This window comes from Spermophilus citellus (genome assembly GCF_964194105.1).
Source record: "Spermophilus citellus genome assembly, chromosome: 8".
Taxonomy (NCBI): domain Eukaryota; kingdom Metazoa; phylum Chordata; class Mammalia; order Rodentia; family Sciuridae; genus Spermophilus; species Spermophilus citellus.
Genome location: NC_138189.1, coordinates 28,516,367 through 28,541,538, shown reverse-complemented (window position 1 = coordinate 28,541,538; position 25,172 = coordinate 28,516,367). Strand labels below are relative to the sequence as shown.

Sequence of the window (25,172 nt, the reverse complement as noted above, 5' to 3'; positions counted from 1 at the left end):
ATAAATAATTCTTAATTCATTTCTGAATTTCCTTTATTTGAGTATTTTCCCTTCTTGCTTTTGCAGAGTTATCTACAGGGCACTTAAGTCCATACAACCATGTTTATTTTTATGGAGCTCATGTGCTGGCAAAATTCATACAAAAGAGCTAATACTTGCAGTTTTGTATAGGATTGTACTTGGAAAATGTGTCACAGAGTTTCTTATGTCCTCTGAGATCCTAGTGTCCTTACAAATGACTATATACTTTTATCTTCTTTTAATTTGTTTTAATTAGTTACACATGACAGTTAAAGAATAGAATATGTAGGACTAAGTAGGAAATGTGAACTGGTCTGGTTTCCAAAGGTAGTTGGGAATTGAAAATAGTTAAGTGTGGTTCCCTTGAGTCACAAAGTCAGGGCAAGTTATTTATTTGAAGAATGATCTTCATTTCCTGTGTCAGCTAATCAGTTAGGCTGAACCAAATCCATGCATCCTTGGGAGTCAAGAACTTTGGGGTTCCTGACCATAGTTTGTCCAGGGATTTGACTTCTGGGGCTGGGCAGTATCTTCCTCTTCATGGTTGATTTCTATTTATAACAAAGGCAGAGGCTCGTCAACTTCTAAGTCTGGATCACAGTGTAAGGACTTGTGTGTGATTTCTTTGATTATCTTCCCATTTTTTTCCCAGACATTTAATGGTACCATGGCTGCTAAAAGGCCATTTGCCTAGATCAGAGAAGATAACAAGTTCATAGCTCTGGGATCGTTCATTCATATCTTTGGGAAGATCTTTGTGCTTTCATAAGGAAAGAGGATCAGAAATGTCATTTCCAAATACAAAAAATAAAACCTCTCCACAGCTAGAGTTAAAATACTTTTGGCTTGGCTTTTCAATTTGTCCTCTAGTTTGAGTAATTAACTGAATGTTTTCCTGTTAAGTTGAGGTTCAGTAGTCCACACAGTGGAAGATAAGAAAACAACAACATACCCTTTTCTGTTTTCAAAGTGCTTTATTTTAAAATAAAAATTATAAGAGCTATAGCATAGAATCATGGAAAGTTTATGTGAATAAATGCTTTTCCATAATTATAGGCAATTATTCTAGAAGTTTTAATCTTTTTTCTTCTAATCTTCTTGTAAATAATATTTTGAAATATTGATGAAAGGCAAATTTATAATATAAGTGATTGGCTTAAACCCTAAGATTTCTTTTTTTTTTTTTGTCTCCAGATACACAAGATGACAAGGAAAGAACTAAGAAGTATGGAGCATTTATACGTACTCTTCCAGGGGTCAACCGAGCAACACTGGCAGCTATCATCGAACACCTTTATAGGTGAGTGAACTCATGAGCATTTCTAGACACTTCAAACATGGTATTCAATAAGTCATTACTTCTTAATTTAAAGTTGTGTGACTAATATTCTACATGAAGCTGTATATCTTTCACTATATATTTTTTAAATGTTTTATTTGTGCATTATAGTTATGCATAATATTAGAATTCATTTGGACATAATCATACATGCATGAAATATAATTTGCTTCATTTCAGTCTCCAGAACTTTCTCTTTCCCTCCACTCTTCCCTCTTTCTGTTCCCCTTCCTCTATTCTACTTGTCTTCCATCATGTTTTTTTTTTAATTGGTGCTTTATGGTTATACTTAAAGGTTAAATTCACTGTGGTATATTCATATATATGCATATATGCATAGCACAGTTTGGTCAATTTCATTCCATAATTCCTCACTTTCTTGTCCCTCTTCCCTCCTCCTCTATTCCCTTCCTGATCCACCTTCTATTTTCATGGGACCCACCCCTTCCCTTTTTTTCTCCCTCATTTTAGTGTAGCTTCATCATTGGAACTGATATCAGCCTTCTTTTCTGTAATTTAGTTGCTGTTAAATAGCACTGGAGAATTTCTTAAATGAATCAGAAATAATAATAATACAGCATCCTGAAATGTGTCACATGTGTAAACAATAATTTAAAAACTTATTTAGACAGAATTTGTAAGAAGAAGGAATTATTTTTCTTAATGTACTATACAGCCTACATTCTATAGTATTATCACTGCCTCTAAGATGTGGGGACAGATTTTAAATAGGGAATTTGCAGCATGCAGTACTGAAATAGGAGAGATGGAGTGATCTATTGCTGTGTTGAGGGACAAGAGTTCTTAAACAGACACTGTTTCCAGATCTGGGCACAGTGTTTTCTCTTGGTAAATGCTTTATAAACTCTTATTTCTTCTAGTTTATTGCTTCTCTGACTCCAGATATTTTGGATTATTGGTTAATCAGATATCCTTATCCTGATTTTAAAAGTCTAGAACATTTCCTATGCCAGGGCCTGATGGTCCCTCTGCATGTGGAAAGAAATGAGGAATATTTTGGTGACGAGAAATCTGAAGGATGAGGATGTTTGAGAAGTTAAAACTAAAGGTTGGTTTGTGTGTGTTGATCTCAGCAAGTATTAGTATAAAAACTTTAGTAAGCATGAATTTAGCTTAAGGAATTATTGTAACTCCCTGCACCCAGAAAGTATTCCCTTGAATAAATTTCTTTTTTAAAAAAATTTTTTGTAGTTGTGGATGGACAGAATGTCTTTATTTTATTTCTTTATTTTTATGTGGTGCTGAGGATTGAACCCAGTGCCTCACACATGCTAGGCAAGTGCTCTGCCACTGAGCTACAGCCCCAGCTCTCCTTTGAATAAATTTCTGTAAAGCTGACTTCTCCTAAAAGTATCTAGATTAAGAAAGCTTCCATATTGTGTCATCTTTTTTATTTTTTTAATTGCTTTCCAACCACTGGTTCTCATGCATGTATCTCTATTACAGTAAAACTGATTTTGTTATTGTGGTGGAGGTGGTACATGTACATGCTGAGAATTGTGTGTGCTAACCAGGTCTTTACCACTGAGCTACATACCCAGCCTATAAAAATTATTTTCTTATTGTCTAATACAAATATAGTTTATGAGATGTTGGGATACATTTTGATGCAGCATGGAATTATAGAGGAGAGAATGAGTGTTTCATTGTGGGTTGAGTCCACCCTATCCTTTAGATTTAAAGAAACATTTTAACTGGGTATGAAAAAAAGATAAATCCAAACTGGGGTCAGTGTGTGCACCTGTAGCCCCAGCCACTCAGGAGACTGAGACAGGAGGTTCACTTGATCCCAGGAGTTCAAGACCAACCTGGAGACCTGGTTGGGCAAAATAGCAAGACCCTATCCAAAGCAAAAAAGTAAGAATGAGAAATGAATGAAGGCTATCTCTGGAACAGAGGAGTACTAGGAGACAACACTGTTTATAGTTGGCTGGCAGGAGGTTACAAGAGGTTATGAAGGGCATTAGAAAACAATTTCCTTGGACTTCTGATAGTGTCACCAAAAGGTGGAGAGGTCAGTTTGGATAAGGTTAGGTTGATGTAGCATTTTCAATCCCTACCCTAGGTAAAAGACCACTTCTGTTACCAGTCACATCCACCTAATACCATTCACCAGATATGTATTATGCAGTATAGTGTGATTAAAGTGAGATTCTCTTGACTGTGAGATTCTGACATGGAGATAAATTTCCTGAATGTTCACAGTCTCGTTTGATATAAGTACAGAATGGTTTTGAGAGGGGTGTCTGCAGTTGTTACATCCTCCTTTATTAAATTCCAATTCCTTTTGCATCTTGTAAATTGTATATGATGATCATACGTGGTCTGTCTCTGCTATGCAATTTTGCATTTTATTAGGATTTCTTACATTATCATATATATTACTATCATGTTGATTCTTTCTGTACCTACCAGAATCTGTATTCTGTATAGACATAACCTTGATATATGCCTTTAATGGAGGTGGTTCTCTCTTCTTTAGTGTGTATTTTAACATTTTCCAAATGAAGTTAAACAGGCACTAGAGCAGCTGTATATACAGTATGACTGTATATATACAGTCAGTGTCCAGTAGAGACCATTAACTACTTGTAGTTCCACTCTACTATATTCTTACTAACTCAACTCTTCATTTCTTGGGATGGTGACTATAGGTTTTATTTTATTTTTTATAACTTTGAAACTTTTATTTGTTAAAACTTTAAATGATATTTGTAAGACCTAAAAGTTGTACCTTACTGATTAGAAGGGTTGATTGATATATTCATATCTCTATTTTTAAAAGGCATTATTAGTTATATCCAAGAAAGGTGTAGTGATATTTATAAATTGAGAGTTTGAATTTTGAGATGTAATTATATCCTATTCTGAATACCATACACGTGCCACCAGGTGTTCTCCAAACCTGACATCCACTTTCTAGAAAATGTAGCCTATTTTTTTTTTTGCAATAATAATATGTCTTTATTTTTTAGGGCTACTTAAGAATAACTATTTTCTTTTGAATGGGAAAGATTTTTAATGATTAGTAATACAAATATCAAAATATATTTATAAACATATGCCCATCTACTCCCCAAATGAATATATTTTAAAATAGCTATAGTTAACTTACATACTTAACCAACCATTAAATTTATAGTTCAAGACAAACAGAATTATACTGTCCCCCAATTCTAGTGTTTCTCTGATTCTGCCATGTTCTAGTCCTCTTCTTAGCCAAGCTAGACCTGGAATTGTAATGCAAAAAATAAAAAAATATATAAAAATAAGAGCGCTCATGTATAATGGCATAATTTGGCATGAACATACTTTATATACAGAGTTACAAAAATTATGCTGTGAATAGATAATTATGAATGTAATGCATTCCACTATAGTCATGTATGTAAGAAATTAAAAAAAAAAATGTAGCCTAGACTGGAACCTGGAATTTGGAACACTCCACTGCATGCCTTACAGTCTACCCTCCTGTCTTGCTCCTACCTGCCTCCTGCCCTTTCTTTTTTTCATTTATGCTGTAGCTTCACCGTTCATTTTCTACCATTCTGCATGCCCTTTTTATGCTTTGGCCTTAGGTCATTTCATTATCTGGAACTATGTGGACGTGGTCAATTCGTCCTCTAAGTCAGCATTAAGTGCTGCTCTGTTACTTGTGCTGATCTTTTAACAGTAGTTTTACTTATGTTCTTAACTTGACTGCAAGATACTTGGGAGAAGAACCATGTGCTTTCCTTTAAACCACCACTGTGCTTTTTGTATTAAACAATTTCAAAATGTACATGTTTAAATATTATAAATGAGGATTTTGACTTGCAGTTCTATGCAGTTTTCAAACAGAAGTGTCCCTTAATGAGCTATGCTTTTCTCTCACAGGGTTCAAAAGTGCTCAGAAATCAATCACATGAATGCCCATAATTTGGCTTTGGTCTTTTCATCCTGTTTGTTTCAAACTAAGGGACAAACAAGTGAAGAAGTGAATGTAATTGAGGACCTAATTAATAATTATGTTGAAATATTTGAGGTAAATATTTTATATCCTGCCCTTGTTTAAATGGAGTTGATGTTACTATTTGCAAAGAATATTGCATGTTTTAGGATGCTATTATTCAGGTCTTTATGGATATTTAGAAACAGGGAAAATATAGGATAGCTATATTTTCTTTCAGTTTTTATATAAAACTAGCTTTATAAGCAATAGCATTTCTAAGCAATAGCATTCATTTAAATTTGGCTGCTTTTAAGCCTTTTTTACCATCTGGTGTCTGTTGAACAGAATAGTCCTATTCTAGGGGGTTTTGTGTGTGTACATGTGTTTTTTCCTCAGTATGTGTATGCATTAAGTATGTCTACTTAGAGGTATGAAGTTCTGAATTTAACATTCAGTAATAAACACTGGGCTGTTAAATTCTGCAACTGAAAGCATTTTAGGGTTTCTAAAAAATTGTTGTAATGATTCCTTCAACAACAACAGCAACAAAATTCTGAAATACTATTATTATTCCACAATTTTTTTTGCTAAGTTATCACTGTTTAATTATTTGTCTCTTCAACTTGGTATTTCATGAAGTTAGTGTTTTCATGTTTGATCAGTCAACTGCTAGAATAGGAAGGATCAAATAAATAAAAATAAAAGAAAATATGGCCAAGGTTTGAATAGGGTAAGTATGGGTTAAATATCCAGTTCCCTTGTGTAATTCTAACATCTCTGTAATCTTTTTGAGCATTTTATCAAATGGTGTTGATAAGACTCAGTTGTTTTCTGGGGTGTGGATATAGTAGGTGAAACCAAGGTGGGTGGTGTGATAGGTTGTCATTTATGTAGTTGTTATATTTGTATTAAAAATAACTTACCACAAGATTCCTTAGAAAAGAGAAAGGAACTATTTTAATAAAATAACCCAGTTTCTATATTAATTCATAGAGGAATGGACACCAGAGTTATTGAATTTTCTTTGCTCTTTGATCTCCTCTTTTTTTCTCCCTTTGTGTGTCCACTGTTTTTGATCAATGGCAACTTCTTTGCAAAAGTCTGATGCTGATTGAAAAATTAGAAAAAAAAAATTGTGTGGCTTTACATGCTCTCTTTATTTTCTAGTTTTATACCAATCCATTAATAGAAGCTAAATTGTTATCATTGTAGTTATGTTAAACTCCACTCATCCTAGAGGTTAAAGATTTAATGAGCACTTAATGAACATTTGGATTTGAGAAACAAGTCTTTGTTTCTCAACCTACAAGAATTTTCAGAAAGAAGACATCAGCCCCTTTGCTCTGTAAACCTCCTTAACAATGAGGGCTTCTGTGGGTGGAATCTGAAGCCAGAAGGAATCATCAAAATGTCTTCTGAACTTATGAGACTCTATTGGCCATGCTGATTAAGATGGCCGTTCTCATTTATTTTCAACTTGTTGGTTTTTAAATTTCTGAAGAGTTTTGTGAGGATGAGTACCATCGCTCCTTGTACTCTACATTATTAGAATGTCCAAAATTATATTTTAAACAGGTTAAAGAAGACCAAGTCAAACAAATGGACATAGAAAATAGCTTTATTACCAAGTGGAAAGACACTCAAGTGAGTAGTAATAGTTAGATCTTTAAAGAATTAAACAAAAGCAAAAGCTTCTATTGTAAACAAAGAGATTTGTTTTGTGTATTTTCAAATTTCTTTTGGAAACAAAGTAGAAGTAATGGGGATAAAGAATCTTGATAAAACAATGGTGATAGTTTTTCAACCTGATACATAGATGCAAAATATGTGAATATAATTTTTAACATAAAGAGGAAATCAGTTTTATTTATTGATTTTAAAAACACTGTTAAAAATGCCAGTGGATTTCAAAGGAAGCATTTAAAGCCAAAGAAATACCAGAATAAATTGCAAATTCAGAGAGAGTAATGATTCTTTCCATAATGGTTTTGAAAATATAAATTATTTCTTTTATGCTTTTGCTCTGCATGCTTTGAGATGACTATATTAATGAGACACTTTCTAATATGATGTCTGTAGCACATTAATTTTTGTCTTAAGTCAGCTTTCTAAATCCTGTCTTGCTTTCCTCAGTCATATGATGTTGGATTTATGTGCTCAGGTTGCACTGTGCCTTTCCAAGTTACTCTGTCTTATTTAAGGAGTACTTACTGTACCTTCTTACAGGCAATCCTTAGTCATCCTCTAGTAACTAGGAATCATAGTGGATTCAGAGTTCCAATGTAAATAACAGAAATGGGTCAGATGTGCTCTGTTTATGGTTACACTTGGATAATGAGGCAAATACTTCCTCCTGTAGAACCTAAATTTGCCTTGGTCCTGAAGTTTCCATTACTAATTAGAGGAGTTATCCATTGGAAGGAGACGGGGGTGTGTAAATTCTCCACTACTAATGCTGGTATATTAATCACTGAACTAATTATTTCCTCCATTTTGACCCAAAATCATTACTGTAGCTTCCAGTGGTATTAGCTTTAACACTGCTTGGTTCACATCAGTTGTTGTTTTCTTTTTTTTGTTTGTTTGTTTCTTCCTTCCAGGGGAATGTTTAAGTACTAAAATAAAGGGTTGTGTGAGCCTGAGAGGTAATCATTGGCAGCATTATGTATATAATTATTAGATAAAGGACAGATATCTTTTGTCTTTTTGTATTTTATATTTATAATAAAGAAATAACTGCTTTAAAATTCAGTATAAGTAGAAATAAAAAATAATTGTGTATAAACTATAGTAGTTGAAAGAGAAAAGGAGGACAGTTTGAAAAAACTACTTATTTTGCTTGAGTATTTTTTAAATCCATACAAAACTCTCCTCTGGAGTATTTTTCTGGCAGTCTCTATATTCTACTCTTATTTGAATCCCTATATTCCACTCTTATTTGAATTTCTTAGCTATTTTTCTTTCTGGCTTTACTCTGAGTACTCTTGTGTTTGCTTTTCAAATTTTTAAAATGTGTCCTTCCTGGAGACTTGTTTATGCATACATAGTGAAAAGCAAAAAATGTCAACTCTTTTTCTTCCTAGAATTTGTGTGTAGCATCAAAAGTGAGAAATAAAATTTGAAAATAATCTTTTCTATGCCTGTGGTGACATTATAATTAGGAATACTTCTTCAAAGTACATTTTTAAATGTTTCCCTCACAAATTTACTCATTAGATTTTATGCAGAGACAAATTTGCCTTCAGAATGATTGTTTGTCCTTTGTGATCATTTAAAAAATATTGAGTTATGGATATTATTTTTGAGTGGTTATGGAACTAAAATGAATTTCTGACAAAAGCTACTGAAAATATTTTTCATGGATTCATTTCATTCTTTGTTAACCTTCTTCATTTTATTTTGTTGATGTACATAGCCATATCTATGGTTTATATTTTTTGACTTGTATCTTCTTTAGTCAGTCTTCTGGAACATAATGACCCAAATAATTGTTCTTAAATAATTGCCTGAAGATAATTAAAATGAAAACTTACCTTCATTTTCTGCCTAATTCTATCACTTTTACTTTATTCTTCTTACTAAAGTTACTTTTTCTATTTGTAGTTTTACTACTGCTCTGACCTAATTTATCCTCATTCAAGTATATCATCTTTTTGAAAACATAGCAAGAACTATTTTATCTTTTAAATATTACTATTATGCACACAATATTGAGAAAAAAATGCATGTGGCTCACTTTCACTCCTCATTTTGTTTATCCTGTTACTGTAGATGATGAGGTTCCTGTATTTCTCTTGTCAAAGGCAGCTTATTTCCAGTGTGGCCAGATTTACCATTTCATTTTAAAAAGAAGGGTGTTTTTAGAACACTAAACTCTTAAGAGACAAATCCCATTGTGATAGTTGCTACTGATTATAAATTTGTATAGACTCCTTATGTTTAATCAACCATACCTTGAAATAAGAACATCATGCTTGTGAACAGGGGATTGAGCTAATTCATTGCTATAACATATTGAGAAATATGAATAGGATTTTACTACTGCCTCACATGTCCTATGTAAATTTTTGTGACATATGTGCTGTTTTCACATCTGTCCTTTCTAGGTTTCCCAGGCTGGAGATTTGTTAATTGAAGTGTATGTGGAAAGGAAGGAACCCGACTGTAGTATTATAATTCGGGTGAGTCCTCGAGAGGATGTAGCGCGCCATTGGAAAGCATGAATGTTGGCAGTACTTTCACATATTTTGAATTTTCCAGTGTTTCTTATTTCCTTTACCTCTCTAGTTCAAACAGTGACTGATGACAAGATTGACTTTTCATAGCAATATCCTCTGGGAATTTTATGTTTTAGTCATTTGGAAAGCACATTTTATGTGCTTTAGGTTAGAGTTAGGATTTTCTGTAGGTTCTAGAAAATGACTTGAGCACAGAGGCTTGCTTTTCTCTTTTTAACTTCCTTACATTAGGCAAGTTATCTACTCTGTCTCCGTTTCAGTGTCCTCACTTATAAAATGAGGAAAGATAATATTTACATCATATCATTGCTGTGAGGACTCATTAAGCTAATGCACGTAGGACAGTGTAGCAAATTGTTCATCTCGTGTTTGATAAATAGCTGTGACTACGTGTGCTAGTATCATTGTTATTCCTGATTTCTCACCCTTTAGCATTTCATCTTCCAATGTACTTAAATATTGGGTAACTTTTTTTCCTTGATGCTAGTGATCATTTTTGCTGAATTAAAAATCGATCCCTCTCATGCTACTATATTCAGTAATTAGTCTGCCTTAGGTATAGTAACAGTGGTATTTTATGTTTCTACTTGGTAATACTACTTTTTCTGAATATGGAATAGATATTCTGCCATGTAACAAATTCAACTTTACCTTCTTCACGTTTTTGAAGTGCAAAATTAAACCTTCACAGAATTAGATATCTCAAAACTTTAGTTATGTTAAATATGTTGTATTTTTTTTGGGGGGGGGAGCAGTATTGGAGATTGAACTCAGGAGTACTTGGCTACTGAACCACAACCCCAGCCCTATTTTATATTTTATTTAGAGACAGGGTCTCACTGAGTTGTTTAAGCACCTTGCTTTTGCTGAGGCTGGCTTTGAACTCTCGATCCTTCTGCCTCAGCCTCCTGAACCACTGGGATTACAGGTGTGCGCCACCATACCTGTCTTATATTTCTTACTCTAGGTATTTTTAATAGTTATGTATTATGACTATATGGAATTACCTTTCTTAAAACATAGAGCTAAATGCTATAGTCATCAGCTATAACATCAAATGCTTTGTGAAACATTTGCCCTGCCAGTCCTTAGCTATATCATGATTCTTAGTCTGAGTGTATGATTTTGATCATAAGGGATTTGAGAAACTAGTACAGACCAATCAGCACAAGTCCATTATTAACGCTGGAAGAGATATTTAGAGAACATGATTTAATTCTACCTATACACAGACACATTCATAGTGTATTTAAATTTTACTTATAAACCCAATTTTTACAATTGAGGAAAGTTGTCACATTATCTTAATTGTATTTAATTGTATTTATATTTAAGACTTCACAATTTTACCTGTAGAAGATCCAGATGCTCTCAAAAAAACATAAAAACTGTACGAAAAAAAAAATCAATAGCATTTGACTTAGTACTTAAGACTGTAAAATTATTTAGTTACATTTTCTCTCTCCTGGTAATTACCTCACCCTATAGAGATAGATGAAACAAGTGATATCTTATTCATAACAATGGAAACTAGAAATTTAGGCCACAATACAAACTTGGTCATCATAATCTATACCTGGTGTTCATTATATTGATAAGTCTAATCCACAGAATAATGCTTTCTGAAGTGTGGAGTTCTAGGTGTTTTTAAAGGGGGCCCTGGGTCTCTCTCCTGGAGCAGGGCCTATGGATGTAGTCCTTCTGCTTCAGACTGAGGCACTCCCTGCTGCCCATTTCTGAGGTTTGGTTTCTCAGTAATCATTATTTAATAAAGGATGATACTTCTTAAAATGGTTAGGTCAATGCAGATCAAAAACATCATGAAGACAATTCAGCTGATATTTTTGTTGCTCGAAACTCTCCGCTTTTCCCACTTTGTCATTGAGCTTTAAAATAGAACAGAGTGGATTCCATTGTATAATTAACATATTCCCTAAAGCAAGCTCTAAATTCCATAAAGTACAAAAGGTAGACACTGTGAGTTACCTGTGGTGTAAGATGTTTTTGTTATTTATGTATGTGTTCTAGGCTTATGAATAGTAAAGCAGCGAAGGAAAAATGGAAATGAACACATTCCTTTTCTAAGGAATATTTAAATAGGGATTTACTTTTATGGAAACATGTAAGCTAAATTGCAGTTGCAGTATTCTAATGTTTATATATCTTTTATTTGTTTAACTTTACATCAGAAGTCTAACACTGAAGAAGTCAGCTTGCTTTTGGCCAGTATCTACTTAAGACTGGCAAAAACAAAAACAAGAAGAAACAAATCAGAAACCCTGAAAGTCCCAGAAGAGGCAGTGTGCTCATCCAATGGCCTCCGGCTTTGGGACTCTTGTGAAGCCGGGGCCCCAGGCTGGCACTGCAGATTCTGCCCTATACCCTGAAATCCTGGCTCTTAAATACTTTGGTGTCCTACCATCTGTCACTTGGCATGGCAGGGTGCACCACAAACTACCAAAACCCTGGGGCTTCTTGGCATGACAAACAGCAGTCAGTCACTGTGTATAATTTGGGGCCCAGGCTGAATAAACAAGTCTCTCTATACTCTTGATTAGAGAACTGACAAGTGAAAAGTTTTACTCCTAGGAGATGGTTGGATTTGTCATGTGTTGAAAGCCTGTCTGTGAGTGACTAGGTTATTCCTCCCTTCTGAGTCATCTAATTGCTCAGTAAATGAACAAAATAATTCTTCTTGATGATATCTGTATTGTAATTTCCCTTTGCCTTTACATTGAAATGTATTCTGTTTTATGGAGAAGAGCTGAATGTGCTGTTTTCGCTATGCTTGAAGAAGCTAGTTTTATCCACACTGGGAGAAGACTTGAGGTATTGTTAGGTGGAGGTAGTATTGCCCTATCATAAGACTGCTTCTGTATCTGAAAGATCTTTTGAAGAAATGTTGCTCTTCTTACAGATATCTCCTGTGATGGAAGCAGAAGAATTAACTAATGATATATTAGCAATAAAAAATATTATTCCCACAAAAGGTGACATTTGGGCCACATTTGAAGTCATTGAAAATGAAGAGCTAGGTAAGTGATTTTGTTGCTAGAGACTATTGAATTACTTTTAGATGAAGAAATCCTTTCTTTGGCAACAAGTCATTACTAACATTTTATGTTTTTCTAAAGATTAACCTCTCATCATGAATTCCCTCCTGCCTTAGTCATGTCTTGACATATGTTGTTACCACTTGAGTTTACCTTCACATGATTTTATTCTTCCATATAATTAGATTATTTTGTTGACTATGAAAATACAGTGTAATGCATTAGTCATCTTTGTTGTTGCCTCATGAAATAGGCCTTTCTTTTTTTAAAAAAAATATTATTTTTTAGTTGTAGTTGGACACAATACCTTTATTTTATTTATTTATTTTTCTGTGGTTCTGAGGATCGAACCCAGGGCCTTGCACATGCTAGGCAAGTGCTCTACTACTGAGCCAGAACTCCAGCCCATGAAATAGGCCCTTCTTTATAAGAACAAGAACTTTGATCCATAACAATGTTGTAAATGTCACTACCACCATCCACTTATTCATATATGCCACTTATTTAACACAAAAAGAGAATGCTAATTTAAAAGATGACTTATTCTAAAAATAGTTTTATTTTAAGCCTAGCAGAAGCTTCTCTTTTGACGTTTTAACTTTGCTCTATCTTTAGTATATCAAATATTTTGTCATCTTTCGTTCCAAAGAAACTGAAGGGTAAAAAGACATTTTAAAACACCTTGACTGACCTAGTAGTCAAATACTGAATAAGCTTAACATTCTAATGACACCATTTTGTTTTAAAGACCTCTAGGAAAAAATAATATCGGGCAGAATGTCTTTGTACTTTGACCATCTGTCTAGTTGATACCTACTAAGGTCTTGGGACCCTTTCAGCTATAGCTGTCAAACTGCCAAAAGGAAAACCTTGCCACCCACAAACTCAAGGAAAAATTAAAATTCAATGTTGAAATACCCCGTGGTGCATTGTTAGGAGGACTGCAATCAGTGTTAGAATGAAATAGGATTATTAAGTACTTTGTCTTTCATTCGTTTAGTCCATCTTGATATTTTTATTTCTTTATTTCTTTTTACCATGAGCAGTTCTTTAAAATTTTTATTTGTATTATATTGTTATTTTTTTAGTATACATTGCCAAGGTCTAGTGACCCTGGAGATAGGAAGTGAGTTCTCAGTATCTCCTCTAGTGGGGCTTAGTTCTCCCTGTGGACAGAACTCCTCTGGCAGATGATTCCTGTAACCTCCCAGCTGTCAAGTCCCACTGATTTGCTTCAGGCCTTACGTTACCTGTCCTTTCTGTGGCATTGATTGCTAATGACCTTTCCATTTTCCTTTCTCTGATGATCTTCCTTTTCCTTGCTATCTAGATTCCCTCCTGGGTTCTCTAGTCATTTTGTCTAATTTTGTATTCTTTCTCTGTCCATCTTTTAAACATCCAGTTTTTCTCTTCTCTGGTTTCCTTTGCTAGCTTTCTCATATTACATTTTTCTGAATAGACACCTTGCACTTGACTGACACGTGGGGACACGTCTTCCACCCTGTGGCCCACCCAATTGCCTTTGTTGTCTCCTCACTTCTTATAGTGCTGAGCACTTGGATTTATACGTATCTGTCTTGACCGGGGCTTCTTGGAAGGAAGTAGGGATTCTGTCATTTTTTTTTTCGGTCTCTCTTGTCCAGCACATGCCTAGTACATAACAACCATATATACTTGTTAAAATCTATTGAATAAATAAACTTGTGGCATATGACTGTGTGATCCAGGAATGGTAGAATCTTTTGGGTTTTTTTCTTTTTCTTTACAAAAAAAAAAAAAAGATGTGATGAGGGATGGGATTACTGGTTTTATCTTTTTTTTGGGGGGGGGGAAGGGGAGGGTATTGAAAGATAACTGTTGGCATTATTTCCAGAATTGTATTTCTAAATCTCCAATTGGATTGTTTTGTCCCACTATTTAAAACTCTTTGTCATGATTTTTTTCATTGCCTATCCATCTTTGAAGCTCCAGCTCAAGTGCCCCTTCCTCTGATGATATTCAGATGAACATAGTTTACACTGACTGCTTTCTGATCATTTGCTTGTAGATTTATAGTACTATATGCAGCCTGCCTTATAGAATAGTAATGTGTGTGTGTGTGTGTGTGTGTGTGTGTGTGTGTGTATTTCTACCCCAGACCATATGTTTTTTGGGCATTGATCATATGTTTTAGATCTTCATATCTCATACGGCTTCTTGGATCATGCACTGTTGTAGACTAGACCCCATTAAAGTCTCTTTAACTGAGCTGGAAAAACAAATAATAAATGATTTGTGTTTTGTGGCTCCTTATTCAGATTTATACAAATATGGAAGTCACATAGAAACTGATCCCTGCTTGTAGATTGGGAACCACTTAGATAGAGAGTTCTAAGCCCTGGTTAGGGATTGGATAGTTGATTCTTACCTGCATGCTATTCTATTTCTGTTGTTTTTGAAGATATTTACTGCAGAATGCGGACTGATGTATTTTAGGATAAACATCCACTCCCTACCACACTTAGTCTCTCAAGATTTGAGTCAGATTAAATCATGTCCCTCTGTCATAGCTTAGAGCTCTGTCTTTAGCTCTGACCCAACTGAGTGGAACAGGCAGAATGAATGAGGATAGGAAGGATCTGTAGCTAGAAGTAGAATCACATTCTACCTGGAAACACAGTTTTTGATATTCCTTTCAGAAAATCAAGGGATTCTCATCCTAAAAATGGCTGATTATCAAATTGCATGTGATTAAACAGCACCTCACAAACACTAAAATTGGATTGGATCTTTAAAAATCATTGCTATTTTTTCTAATTAAAAAAATAGGAAAATGTTATTTTAATTAAGTATAAAAAGACTAGGACACATCAAGTCATTTTGATTTATGAATGTCTAAGCCAAAGAAGAACTATCCATGTGCATCAAGAGAAAAAATATTTGGTATTAAGAATTTAAATTTGACATGGCCTTAATGTTTGCTTAACAGTACATACAGAAATGGCCAGAAGAAAAAAAACAAATAAATAATTCTTTTCACTGCTTCTAAAGGAGCAGTGGTAGGGAAACAAGAAAAGGCCCTGTGATTGTGTTGGTAGACTGAAGCAGATGGAGCCTGTGTGAATCGTCTGACCTTCTGAAATGTTAAAAATCTTTATTTCAAGTATCATGCAAAGAAGATAAAGTGAAATATTAAAGGAAGAAAAACATGAAGGACTAGGTTAGGTAGTCACAAGACTGTTAATTGGTAGGAAGAATGTCATCAGGGAGTTAGTGAGTTTTCCAATGTAAAATAAATCCTCCAAGTAATTACATAACCAAAAATGAATAAATTAATTAATGATAATAAACCAGAGTACTATGTTTTATTTTATTATTTTATTTATTTTCCTATAAATTTTAAAGTAGTAGTTTTCTGTCATGTTACATTGAATACTTCTTTTGTGCACTAACTATTCCATATTGTTCCTATATTATCCTGAGATAATGTATTATACTTATTTAAAAAATTAGTATAACATCTCATTATAATATAAAAATAAATAAGCAGAAAGTATGCATTATGCCATGTAACTATCTGTAATTATATGTGTCTTTGGTTAAATATGATAAAAATAGATCCTTAAACCTATAAATTGAATTCAATTGATGTGAAATTTAAAAATACAGATGATGTAAGTATGTCAATTTGTGACTCAAACAATGTTAGTAGCATTATCATTGTTGAAATGGAGAACAGTTTTTAGAAAAAGCTTTTCCTAAAACAAAGCACAGTCTCTCTGTGGTAATCAGATTCATGGGAAAATAGTTTGTTATAATCATGTAAAATATTTAGGTAACTTTTACATCTTGATTTTATACATAATACTCAACCATATAACATACAAAATAATATTAGATTCTAGGCTCAATTAATTTATAAATAGGATTTCCCTTTAAATGAATGCCTGGTGTGACATGTGAAATTTGTTCTGGATAGAGCACAGATCTTTCTTGAAGAATGTCAAGCATCTTTGACTCACTTCCACCAATTATTAGAACAAGATCAAACCCTTCGTAGCAAAGCATGTTTGTCAGCTTTCTGTAGCTATGACAGATACCTTAGATAAATCAACTTCTGAGGAGGAAAGCTTTATTTTGGCTTACAGTTTCAGAGGTATCTGTCTATGGATGCTTGCCCCTGTCACTTTGGGCCTGTGGTAGCCTTCCTTAGCAGTCGCTACATATTCTGTCATCTGTAACTTCCTGGGGTCTCCGTTGTAACTTCACCTTCAGTCTCACAGTTTTGTGCATCATGCTGTCAGGTCGGCTGGCAGGAACTCCAGATACACCACACACTCCCTGGACACTCAGGCTTTCCTTTGAAATCTCAGTGGAAGCTTCCAGGACCCTGTAACTAACTTTTGTTTTCTGCATGCCTGCAAAATCAGCACCAGGTGGACAATGCCAAAGTCTTCCACTGACATGAACTGTATCAATACCTCTGTGAACCGGCTACAGTGGCCTTCTTGGTAGCTTAACATAAGTGATCCTAAGCAAATTACTAGCTGGCAGCCCTGTGTGATCAGAGTAAAAGTTAACCTTTTTGTATGTACGTTTGATCATGCTGTGAGACCTTACCATTCCTCTGATGTCCTCCAAGCATCTTTCTTACTCTCCTGGTACGTGGTACTTGGTTTTTATTGATGGCTTTAATCTTCATAACTTCCTTGACTATACCTTTTAACTCACTCCTTTTAGGCCAAACTGCAAGTTTTTTCCAGTCTTTTCTCTGCTTTTTGCTTCCAGTTTTCACTGAAAATCTAGCTCAAAGCATCCACCAATTCCCAAGCCACACTGCCTTGGTGCTATGCTGCCTTAAAATTTCTTCCACTAGATTAATTAGTTCGTCACCTTTCAACTCAGCTTCTTGCAAAGTCTCAGCACATGGGCAAAATGTAAAGCTCTTTGTCAGAATGTAACATGAATAGCCTCTAGTCCAGTTACCAATAAATATCTCATTTCCATCTTAAATTTACTCTCTATATTCCTGTCCATCTAGTCTTCTGAGTCTCCATTAGAATCATCCATTAATTTCTGCTTGCAATATTCTAAGCTTTCTCTCGCCAGCTTCTCTAAACTCTTTCTGCAAACCAGTTCCAAAAGCTCCTGAATCACATTGTTAGTTATGAACATACCACTTCTTGGTACCAATGTTCTTTGTTAGTCGCTTTCCATCTCTGAGATAAAATCTTATATAAAGACGAAAAGGTTGTTTTTGGCTCACAGTTTCAGAGGTATTCAGTCCATGGTCAATTGGCTCCATTGGTTTGGGGCAGGTGGTGAGGGTGGGGAGCATGTGGTAGAGCAGAGCTGCTAACTTAAAGGTGTCTGGAAAGCAGAAAGGAGGGTCTAGGATCGCAGTATCCTCTTCAGGGGTATGACCCCAGTGCCTTAACTTTTTTACATTGGGCCCCAGCCCTTAAAGATTCCACCACCTCCCAATATCATCACAGGCTATTGTTCCAAGCTGTCAACACATAGCCTTTGGGAGATGTTCAAGTCCCAAGTGTAGCAGAGATGATAACCCCTCTATCAACAGCTACTCTTCTAAAGTATGCCGTGATTTTAATACTTAATCCTAAAACTGACCTTATTGTCCACTAGTGTAATCGCTGGGCCTTGAGGTCTTTCACGACTTGAAATAGATGAACTGCCTAAGGAGTCTCATTTCAGTGAGCTTTATTGCAAGTTTTGAGTTTATGAAGCAGTTACTTTCTGTGTAGTAAGATCATAGTGAAATGTTTGCTGGTTCCTCCCTCATAGCTGCCATGATACAGATCTCTTTATTTTAGTCAGGATCCTTTCTAGCTCTTCTCCTCATTGGTACATAAACCACTGCTCCCCTCTGATGATGTAGATCATTAGAGAAAGGCTTTCACAGTTCTAAGTTTGGCACTAAGAATTTGGTTATTGGGGAAGTAGCAATTGTCTCTGGGAGCCCTGTGTTATTACTACCAGAAACTTAAGGACAACAAATAAAATATTATTTCAGGTGGAAAATGAATGGATTTTTATTTAACAAGAGAGGCCAGGTTCATTCTTTGCATAGAATTTTAAATAATCAATACTGTTGTGCTTTAACCCAGTTAAATAACTGCCAATGTGACCTCTTTCCTCCAAAGGAGTACACTGAGGGCTTGGCAATTTTCATTCTAGTATCCAAAAGAACTATTTATTTCTCAGTAATGCCCTAATGCCAAGTGACATACACACTATATAATCTCTCATGACAGATGGTTTCAAATGCAACTATAAATTAAAATTTGTTTATGTCTAATAATTTATATTCCAACAATGCTTGAGGACTCAATCATTTTTCCTACTCCTTATCCCTTTCTAATTAATGCCAGTAATGCATTTGAGAGTCTAATATGTATTTATCTTCCCATCATGTTTTCCAGCTCTGTGTTTAGGACCTAGAGTTTGTAAGGCTTTTTCCCCCTAATGTATTTCGTACTTTGATTCTGATGTGAAAAATATACTTAGCTTTTTGTAACTAAATTTAAGTTACATGACCTCTATACCTGCTGTGATATATTTCAGTATAATTAGGAAAACTGTAGGTCTATCACTGTAGTATCTACTTGCAATAGTATGTATTAGTGACCCTTCTTTATATAAATGTCTGACATTTGGAAGTTGCATTAGCAATTTAATCTTGTAATAAAGGAGAGTGAGTTTTACTTCAAGCCACTTACTCTATTCCAGTTAAGAATATTATTTTTGCATTGTCAAACCAACTGCTCAACCATCAGTTTCCTTACAGGAAGGGTGTTGAAATTCTCTTGTGGTTGTTTCCTTAACATCTTCTTAGGAATGGTAGAAAATTAAAGGAGGATTTTTGAATTCAAGTGCTTTTTACTTTGTTTATGTATTTGTTACCTTGTCCAGTACTCAAAAGAATCTTAGTAAGTTCTAATTATGTTTTCCCCCAAATTATATGTAAGAAGCCATCATGTGGAGGTTTATATACTTGATCAAAGTAAAATTCAGGGTAATAGTTAAGATTTGGGGCTTTAAAATCAGATGTGTTTGGGGTTCAAGTCTGTTTCTCACTAAACTGTTAATATGGCTTTGGGGAAAAAGCTGAAATATGTGATAGGTTTCTTATGTGTAAAATATGAATAATAGTAGTAATATGTACCAAAGAGTATTATTGTGAGAATTTAAAGTGGTAGCTAATATAAAATAACTCTCTTTATGTATATATATTATATGTACACACATATACACACAAACACGCACACACACACACATATACACACACGTATACTATTGAAATGGGTATTATTCCAGAAATGACAATTGTTAATGGGATAATAGTGTCCTAGAATAAAGAATTATGTATTGCCAAATATAAAGGGAGTGCTTATTCTATAATAAGTTTTATATTTGAATACCTCTAATTCCAATTATAACCAACTAATGGGTTAATCAGTGATTGAGTTATAATTTGGGCAAATTATGGGCAATTATCATCTTTGCTCACCAAAGCTTTTGGAGAATTATTTGAAGGGACACCAATATTGATACAGCACAAAATGCTTTTGTCTGGTTTTATAAGTAATTATGTGTATTTTTCTGGTCTGGTCTGATAACAAATACTTTCTGTTAAAATATGGCCCATCAAAGAAATTCATAAAGTATTTTATTCCTAAAATATTTACTGAGCATCTTTTGTGTACTCAGTTCTATGCTGTATGCAGGGGATATATAACAGTAAATAGAATCCTCAAGGTGTATAGACTAATGACTCTTAGGTGGTTTTTGTTTGTTTGACTTTTGTTTTTCTTTTTAAATTATCATTATAATAATAACTAGGCTTGCTCCAACAGGCACAGAATGAAGCACTGGATATTAGTTTATTGGCTAAGAATCAAAAATCTGGTACTTTATATTGGAAGCAGAACACATGTTCTCTTACAAAACTGAGATTATTGATGATTTCTCAAATCACGTATTAGTAGCAATGCAGACAGGCATTAGGGAAGATGTGATATATTTAGTCCATTTTACTTTTAAATATTGTTACCAATTACAATATCATGTTTCACATATGATTACAATGCCTTTTCTATGCTCTTTCTTGTTTGTCATTAGCAGTACTACTTTAAAAAAATACTTAAGTGCTATATGCTGTATGTTTAGGAGGATCTGAAAGAGTTGAGTTGACTTATATCTGGCTATGATATTAGTAAAGCATCATCAACATCATGTCAGAGTTCTGTTCTTCCTATTTCAAATATGCTATTTCTAGTGTACTGAAAGGTTTGAATGTCTTTTTTACAAGCATATGCCTCTGTTGTTACATTTTAATTTCTTAATTGATTGGCATATTTTGATCAAAAAAACTTTCCGTGAAGCTTTGATTGTAATTATAAAACTTTTCTTTAAACTCGATGCTAAGAATGTATGACACATTTTTCTAAAACAAAATATATAGAGATAAAGATTCATCAAAGAGAAGTCTTAAAGCTGTCATTTAATTTCTTTTTTATTAGCCTCAATCATTTTCCTTCATCAACATTTAATGTATAATATTGCAACATTGTGTTTCTGATTGATATTTCTACTAATAGTTAGAGATTATTAAATATTATTCTTATAATTATTTTTACATATTCTGTGTAGTAATATTTATAATTTCATATTAATTGGCTGTGAAAATACCAACTATATGTTGTTCACTTGTATTGATCAGAAGTTATAATATTCTAATCTAATGGGATAAACACAGGATTAATTCATGCTTATTAATATTGGATAAAATAAATTTTTCTAGTCCTTTTAAAGTTATTTAATTGCATATGCAAATAGCTCTTCCTAAGCAAACCTGAATATTACCTGAATTAAACAGAAGTTACAATAAGATACATATTTATTCTACTAAAGGTAGTATACTAAGTTTTATCTAAAACAAGGTAATTATGAAATTTAAAAGATAATTGCATAAAAAACAAGTGTTCCCACACAGAATAATTTATACAACAAATTTTGTTATGTGCTAATAGTGTTTCAGGTATCAGTGTCTCAAATACAGTTCTGATGCTATTATTGTGTAAACATATACATAAGATAAATTATGTATCTGTTGTGTACAGATCATTGAAAATTACTTTTTAATTTATGACAAAATAATTTTCTGTTTTAATTTGTTTTAATTAGTTACACATGATAATTTTCATATTTTTATTTTCATTTTGATTTGGGTTTTATGTTTGCAGAGCGTCCTCTTCACTACACAGAAAACGTGTTGGAGCAGGTGCTTCGGTGGAGTTCATTAGCGGAACCAGGCTCAGCTTATCTTGTGGTGAAGAAATTCTTAACCATGGACGTGATTAAACACCACAGAGGTATATGCCATTGCTTCACTTGCAGTGACAGTTGCTGGTTTAAGTCATTAACGGATAGTTATTATGACACAAGTGGTATTTTAAAATGCAAAAAATTAATAGCTAAACACAGAATCTGATTACATGGTATCATAGAAAAGAAGAGTATATGAATAAGGGTAAATCTTCTAGCACATAGTCTCAAGGTAACAGTTGATAATTTGACGATACCAAGTTTAAAAAGTTTTTGGAAGCAATGGTTTGTGTTTTTAAGGGTTGTTTGCCATTTTTGTGCTGATGGGTTTTCCAAATGTGAGACTGATGATGAGTCCTTTCCTAGAATTATGTTTTTCTTCTTCTTCTTTTTTTAAGAATTATGTTTTTCTTTAGGAAAAATTTTTGGCCAAAAAATTGTATACAAAAGATTGGCTCTAAGATCAAGTGCTTAGTATAAGTCTCACTTTTTCACCATGACATTGAAAAACAAATAAGAACAGAATTAAACACTTTCAGCAAGGATACTTTCCATTCATCTGGAAGAACATAATGTACGTAAGGTTAAATAAGCAGTTAGCTCATACAAGTGAACTGTATAAGACAATCTCTGAACATATGTAAGGATTTAAGTTTTTTAATATGAAATTAATCACAAACTTTATAAGTTATATTTAAAATCACCATTACTGTTTTGTTAATTACATATGATTATTCATGTTCTGTAGGCACTGAGGTTTACTAAAACTTTTAAAAATTCCCCTGTTGGTCATCTTGTCATACAGATTTTACAATTAAAGACAAGAGAAGATAAGAGAACTTGAGTAACTTGCTTCAGATTGCTTACATACCGAACAGTAGCTTTGATAACAGATTGGTCTGCCTTCTAATTATTAAGAGAAACAAATAAACAAACAAAAAAAGGATGAAGGATGAGGAGTGCTGTACAGTTCTAAAATGGTATAAACTTGCTCAGTTCAAAAATTACACACTAAAAGCTATGATTAGTGAGCTTTTAACTATGCCAAAGCTAATGTGGTAAATTTCTGATTTGACGATCCTGTTCTTTGTATCTTACACTTATGTGGAAGTATTCTTGCAAAATGCTTTGTTTTTATGAACATCCAAATAAAACAGATATTATTCTTTTGCCATAGAAATTTAGCCTTTCAGAGGGCTTTGCTATATTTTGAGTTACTACTCCTACCTATAATCTTGATACTTCCTCCCCATTCATTCTTAGGAATTACCATATAATGTCTCTATAATCACAAGAGTGCATCATGGATCCATGCCTTAGAGCAGTGGTGGTTTTCATCGAGGGATGTTTTGGCCATCCAGAGACATTTGGCAATTCCTGCAGCCATTTCTGACTGTCACAACTTGAAAGGGGTTGGGAAACTGGAACTTCTATATTTAGTGAATACAGACCAGGGATGCTGCTAAAGATCCTGCCAAACACAGGGCATCTCTGTACAAGGCATTACGTAGAATTCAGATGGCAATTTTAATTGAGATAATCTGTGAAATCTGTTCTAGCTCGAAAAGCCTGTTATTCTTCCATTTTAATATCAGGATAAAGAAAAAGCATTAGGAAAAACAAGGCAAAAAAATGGACTATGGATGTAGCTCTCAATTATAGAACATTTGCCTATCATATGTAAGGTCTTGGATTCAATCTTTACTTCCACACCCCTCCCTGCCAAAAAAAGGTAATGAAAAAGTATTGAGCCATATCCTGTCAATATTATGAAACACAAGTGGTCACTTCCCATAGTTTATTTTCTCATAGAGGATAACTTAGTTTTCCATCTAATTTTTTTCTTTCTGAAGAAAATTTTCTTTTTTCTTCAAATATTCTTCTAAAATGTCCCTATTTCTCCACATTGCCAAATGTTTGAAATTTACACATACATATAATAACTGAATGCTACAGGGCTGGCTGTGTGAATAAAAATCTATAATAAATAAGACCTTAAAATGTAATGATAGAAAGGAAGATTTTGTCATGTAGGACTAAGGGTAACCCAAAGCAAGGATATCATTCTGTGCTGTTAATCCTTGAAAAAAACCAGGATATACATGAGTTGATTTAAAGCAATTATATGTGAGTAAAACCTCTATGTTGTTTAAAGGCAAAAAGAAACTTTATGTCATGCAGTGACGTGTTGTATTTTTGTTCTATTCTCAAACTGAGTATTCGATTGGGTTTTACAGTGATACTGCTATATTCCATTGCATCCTCTACATGTGATACAAATTAGCCCTTCTGTTGGATGAGCATTTGGTCTCTAAGGGCCAGACAAAGCATCTTGCATAAAAACTGGAGAAGTCAAGGAGAGCAGAGAAAGTGACAGACTTACATGATATAATTTCAGACATTTAAATAAAGCATTATCCTAGAGTAAAATGTCAGAAAACTTCTTCATTGGGCTTTTTTTTTTTTTTTTTTTGGTCTCCCTCAGTCTTCTAACAGAGTGGGAGCTATCAATGACAAATCCCTATTCTACACTATCTCTATATAATTTTGCCAATCCAATATGCAGCATCTGGTATTATACTACTGATAGTTCTTTCTATCAGTACATCAAGTCTATGCAAGAAAAAGAATGGAATTTTAAAATAATAAATTTGTTAATTGAGCCATTTCCTATTGTCAGCTATTACCAATTTAAAATACTTTTATCCCATAAAATTTTATGAACATTTAAAATTATTTGACTGATATTCAGATAATCAAAGCAAAATAATCATTTTTATTATCCTTCTTTTCACATCTGTCTTATTTCAACTAGGATTATCCTAGCTTTGATATTAAAAAAAAAAATCAATATCTTAAGTCATGATTCCCCCCATAATTTTGTGTGTCTCACAGCAACTTGGAGCTTATTAATGGTTGCTATGGGGTATACTTTGTGCTCAGTTTTGGGTAAGATAAGTGTTTATTCCACTCTGTCTTAGTGAATGTCTGCTAATCAATCAATGATCAGCTACTCCTGAATTATTGTTCCATTTATTATATACACTATATCTTACAATTGGAATCTAAATGGAATGTAATGAAAGTAAATCAAATGTGATTTCTCTGACACTTTACTAGGAGGAAAACTGAAATGATCTCAGAAATAATTGTTCTTCAAAACAGAAAAGGAAAGATGTTAAAATTTCTGTTTTCCATTTTTAAGATTTTTTTTTCCTTCCATGTTAGAGTTCAAGTAGAAG

The 25,172-nt window shown here is 33.7% G+C and overlaps 1 protein-coding gene across 1 annotated transcript in view; it reads left to right on the top strand.

The window, feature by feature from the left end:
• Positions 1-25,172, top strand: part of ARAP2 (ArfGAP with RhoGAP domain, ankyrin repeat and PH domain 2) — a 188,698-nt gene that overhangs the window by 128,141 nt on the left and 35,385 nt on the right. The window contains exons 22-27 of the mRNA XM_081303707.1: positions 1,216-1,321; positions 5,258-5,405; positions 6,888-6,956; positions 9,419-9,493; positions 12,468-12,585; positions 21,849-21,977. Coding sequence (XP_081159833.1) covers positions 1,216-1,321; positions 5,258-5,405; positions 6,888-6,956; positions 9,419-9,493; positions 12,468-12,585; positions 21,849-21,977 — 645 coding nt within the window. The remainder of the gene's footprint in view (positions 1-1,215; positions 1,322-5,257; positions 5,406-6,887; positions 6,957-9,418; positions 9,494-12,467; positions 12,586-21,848; positions 21,978-25,172) is intronic.